Source organism: Gavialis gangeticus, unplaced genomic scaffold, assembly GCF_001723915.1.
Source record: "Gavialis gangeticus isolate Ggan-Ray unplaced genomic scaffold, GavGan_comp1, whole genome shotgun sequence".
NCBI lineage: Eukaryota > Metazoa > Chordata > Crocodylia > Gavialidae > Gavialis > Gavialis gangeticus.
Genome location: NW_017729015.1, coordinates 13,035,584 through 13,040,658, shown reverse-complemented (window position 1 = coordinate 13,040,658; position 5,075 = coordinate 13,035,584). Strand labels below are relative to the sequence as shown.

The window sequence follows — 5,075 nt, the reverse complement described above, 5'->3', positions numbered from 1 at the left end:
AGTGGAAAGATTACTTCATGTGCCTAATACAAGATACTTCTGTTGACTTGTGTTAGTACAATGATTGCTTTATTTGCCATATTGTGACAGTGCTGACTCACGTTCAGTTTGCAATCCCTTATAATAACCCTTTTTTTCCTGCAGAACTGTATCCTAGCCAGTCATCCTTTTGTGTAGTGTTTGTGCATTGATTAGTCTTGCCCAAGGGTACTACTCTTCATTTTTCCTTATTGAATTGCATCCTATTTATTTCAGACCATTTCTCTAAAGGGTCATGATCGTTTTGAATTCTAACTTTGTCCTCCACAGTTCTTGCAACCCCTTACAATTTGGTATATGGTAGTGCTAGGGTGACATTGTAACCCTGATAATCCAGGAATTATACAAGGCGAGGACTTCTTAGGGTGATCTCTTTTATCAGATCAGCTGCATAGTTAGGATAGAGTTAGACAAACTTTCTAATATAAAACATTCTTCAGCACCCCGTTATGCTGTTGGTTTGATAAAAGATATATCACCCTAAGACACCCTTGCCTCTTGCATAATTTGGCATATGCAAATATTAAGTGTATTCTCTATTGCATTATCTAAGGCATTAATATCAATATTGGATAGTACTAGACCCAAAATAGTCTCTGAAGAACCCATATGTCTGCTTTGATGGTAAAGCACTAATTACTCTGGGTGTGTTCATCCAACTAATTGTGCATCCAACCTTGCAGGAGTTCTCCAAGGCTGAGCTATGTATACTTCCCTGATCCTTCTTTTTGCTCCTTTTAACAGAGAAGCAGTTCGTTTGACCTTCCCCAGTTTCCTAGAACTGCACCTGTCCTCTGTGAGCTCTCAAAGATAATTGTTCCAGCCAGGCTCCCATGTACCTCTTGAATGCATTGTAATAACCTTTGCAGCAGTGGGACATGTATAGCTCTCCTCCCCCTGCTTCACCTATGGCAGGTTCGGTGTCTTTGGGCAATATGCTTTGTAGCTGAACGACAGGATCGATTGTGTCGCTTTAGGAATAGGTTAATCAAGGACTTGTATAGACTAGCTTGCATAGGGATGATCTTGCCTTGAGCAGGGTTTTGCACTCGATGACCTCCACAGGTCCCTTTCAACCCTGCTTTTCCCTGAGTCTGTGAATTCTGTGTACCATGCTGGGTGAACTCCATCAGGCCCAGCCCCTCTGAACAGTAGCTGTCCTAACATCCTTCCAAGCACGGCGATTGTTGAAGATCTAAACTGAAAGGTTGACTTTAATTGGGATCCTTCTCAAAGAAATGATGCTAATTAACAAACATAATTTCTGCACTAATTGGATTTGAACCAATCCGTGCCTATCTATAACTCTGTGGTTGTCAACGTGCTGTATGCTGCAGCCACTCAGAACTTAAAGAGTGACAGCAGGAACAGAAGTGCAAGGGAGTAGTCTTTATTTAAGTGTTTGTGACATCTCAGTGCTACAAGCAGTAGAGGGCTTTTGAAACGCAGTTGTGCTGTTCCCATTCTAGCCGGTCGTTGGCAGCAATATACATATTGGCCACTCACAGGAGTGACATTTGCCACGCCAGCAGCCCCATGAAAGCGCTCTACAGCCATTGACAGAAGTGCAGAGAGCTTGAAAAGTGCCTGATTGCATGGCAAATAAACCCTCATGTGATGAGGGTTCAGATGAAAGCGCTCCAAAGTGGAGCACCTTCATTAACTTCTGTCTGTGCCTGTGCGCGATCAGGGCTGGGCTGGAGGGGGACAGAGCTGCAAGGCGGGAGGCGGGTGTTGGGGGCAGGATTGTCCAAGCTTCAGATCACCAAGGATAAACGTTTTGCTGAGGAATAAAACATTAATGATCTGAAGGACAGCACTACCCCTTGCTGCAAGTTTTTTCACAATGAAGGAAAGACTAAGCCTGGCTTTCCAGAGACTTCACTCTTGAGCACCTGCTACCATTTCTGCCCAAGGGGAAGAAGGGAATGCACATCAGGACCACTCCAGTTTGGTAGCATTTTATGCCCACTTTGCACAAAGTTAATGGAAAAATCAGTTCCTCCCCTCTTCCTCCCCCATCCCTGATGTGAAAAGGTCTTTATCAGCTGTACCAAGCCTGGCCATGCATGGGACATCCTCCTAGTCGCCTCTCTCCAACAAGCTGCCATGAAGGGAGACGGGATTGGGACAGAAGTGGGATCTCAGATGGGAGCTAGCTAGCATATTTAGCCTTATGGGAAAAGCTCAGGGAGTGACCTTTCTTTGGCTTTGCATCCTTAAGTAGTAACAGCTCACTTCTGCCGGCGATGTAACAAGGTATCTGTTTTATTATTACACTCATTAGTGAAGCCGATAACTTATAAAAGGGGCAACTGTCTTGAGGACATAATCTCCCACTGGAAGAACACGTGTACCAGAGGGAAGCAATTAGGAGTGCCCCTGACCCCATGAAAGCAGCACATGTGCTGCTGAACTGATCGCCAGCTGCAGGTTCCCAGCAGGCAAGTATCAGAGCCGCTAACTTGAAAGAGATGTTCATCAGGGGACTGCATGCAGCTTCCGCCATCATTATATTTTTTACTTGCTGCTCAAGAAAGTGGGAATGAAAGCCAATTTCTTGACCAATTTGAGGTTTTCCACCATTGCAATGAAAGTGGGGATGAAAGCCAATTTCTTGACCAATTTGAGGTTTTCCACCATTGCAATGGGCCAGCTAAGCTCCTGGTATTGGCTTGCCACCTTAACGGCAATGCTTTGTACTTATACCTTGTGCCTTCCTCATGAAGCACCAGACCTGTACTTAAGCCGCACAGGGAGCTAAGCAAATGCCATGATCCCCAGTGTAGAGCTGGGGAACTGGTCACATGCCCAATAGGCAAGCGGCAGAACTAGAAATCCTGGCACGTAGCTGCAGGGTCCCAGTTGCCGAACAAGTTTGGTTACCACCCAGTGAGGCAAAAGAGCAAAGTGCAAAGGGGTTGAAAGAATCAGCATGCCAGAAGAAGATTAAAAACGTGCGTCTTGGAAGGAGGATTCAGGTTCCAGAAACTTCAAGCATTTCTTTTCTGAGACTGCTAACCAGGAGGTGACGCTCAAAATACTGGGAAAAAAGATAGCAGCCCTACAGGGAGAAGGAAGCCAAGGGACCAAGTTGAAGACAGACATAAGGGTGGAGTAGGGAGGGTGGGTCAGGAAGGAGGGTTTCTTATGGCTCCTCATCCCCCAGGTTAACCACCCCCCGGGTCTCTAACCTCTGCACACTGGCCGCTGATCACTCCAAGCAGCAATCATGTCGCTCACTCTCTTGCAGGTGATGCTTTTGGACCCTTGTAAATCATAGCCTTCATTGCAGGTGAACTGGATGCTGGATCCTAACCTGGTACACAGAACCAAAGTGGGGGATTAGTACCTGAAACGCTGCCGGGGCCACCACATTTGTCACTTGCTTTCTTTGACTACACTAGTGATTCTTTAATTGGTGAACAGAGACAGTCTGCTGGCCTCTCGGGCACGGCATGGGATGAAATAAGGACATGCGCTTTTCTCGTGCATTTGCTCGTGTTGGCCTAAGGTGGTCATAGCTTAACAGTGGGCGTATATCTTTCAATACAACCTCAGCAGAATTTTACTAAATGCTGAAGTACAGAGTTTGGCCCCAAGAGATTACATGCTCCACATTTTTATACCAGAAAAATCTTCACATCACACCAAAATGTGTGAGCTTTGTTCTACAGCTTTAGATCCAGATCTGCAGCCGGCATAAATCAGTGTAGCCCCTCCAGTGACATGAAGTGACACCAATTTGCCCCAGCTGAGGATCCAGCCCTTTGTATTTAAGCACTATATTGGCAATGCCTTTTGTCTCCCCCACCCCCTTCCAGAAATCCCTTTCGTGGATTTGAAGGGAATTTGATGGTTTCAGGTTAAACTGATAGGCATATTTTAGGGAACAAAACAGCCATCGACAGAGAAATAAGATTAAATATTGATCTGCTGTTGCTAACAGTGGGCTGATTTATTTTTACGCGCTTTAAATGAAGGCCAGCGAGTACAAAGGGGACAACTGCATTGTTTTAAACTTTCGAAGGAGAGAACAATTATGCAGTAGCACATATGCTTATTGACAAAAGATTGCACGAGGGCTCTGGGAAGTCGCCTGAGAAACCACGGGGGACGCGACCGTGCAGCGACTCGCACTAACACGAGAAAGGTTTCTGTTGTTATTGTTGTTGTTTTAAACCGCTCTTTCCACACTTCGCTGGGGGGGGGGCGGGAAATGAATTATAATGAACCCTGATTGCACAATCCTGGTTAGGAGGCTGACTTTGACAAGAGAAAACATTCCCGGGGGGAATTCATTATAATCTTCGCTTGTCATGGTATCGCACGCACGCTTATCTTTCTGTGCTACTAAATCAGAGCAAGATTTCCCAATATAATGCATTTACAGGTGTACAGTGGGTCTCTAAGCAAGCAGGCTACATATAATGCCAAAGAGACTTGATGGTGGTTATAAACAGGATCTTTAATTGCATGCAGAGCACATACAGAAAAGGTTCTTACCTAAAATCGTTGCCTATTCTTTTGCCTCTCTCTGGAATCCCAGGGTCTGGACACATATTATGTCCCTGGGACACACCAACCTGAGTTACTACAAAGCAAAAACAGCACATACAGAGAAAGAATAGTACAGAAAACATATTCTTACATCAATCGTCTTGGTGGATGTGGAGAGAAAATGGGCAATTGCTAGTTGGAATGCGTTTCTTTAAAAAAAAAAAAAAAAACTATGGAAACAAGCATAGCTGAAATCATTTCAGCTCAATTTTGGTATCAAAGTGTTTTACTGCTCAGTACAGCTAGTGACATGGCTTTCCCTCATTCCACTACACAAACACCTTTGGAAAAAAGGATTCTTACATTTTGCAAAATTACACCAATTAAAGAGCACATTTCCAAAGCCCGCTATTAAAAAGGCCACCTGTGACATAACAAGGTGAGTGTCTAGCACCCATCAAAACCCATCTGACTGATGCCAGTGAAGGAAAACAACTCAATAAAGGCGGATGTGTGATTAAAAGGGGGGGGGGGGG

The 5,075-nt window shown here is 44.8% G+C and overlaps 1 protein-coding gene across 3 annotated transcripts in view; it reads right to left on the bottom strand.

Moving 5' to 3' along the window:
- The window catches only part of CSMD2 (CUB and Sushi multiple domains 2), a 795,490-nt gene that overhangs the window by 341,897 nt on the left and 448,518 nt on the right, over positions 1-5,075 (bottom strand). For 2 of the 3 annotated variants that reach the window (XM_019512241.1, XM_019512242.1), the window contains 2 exons: positions 4,546-4,633; positions 3,234-3,358 (listed from right to left, as the gene is read on the bottom strand). The exons of the other annotated variant lie outside the window; for it this stretch is intronic. In XM_019512241.1, the coding sequence (XP_019367786.1) occupies positions 3,234-3,358; positions 4,546-4,633 (213 nt within the window). The remainder of the gene's footprint in view (positions 1-3,233; positions 3,359-4,545; positions 4,634-5,075) is intronic. 3 annotated transcript variants of the gene reach the window in all.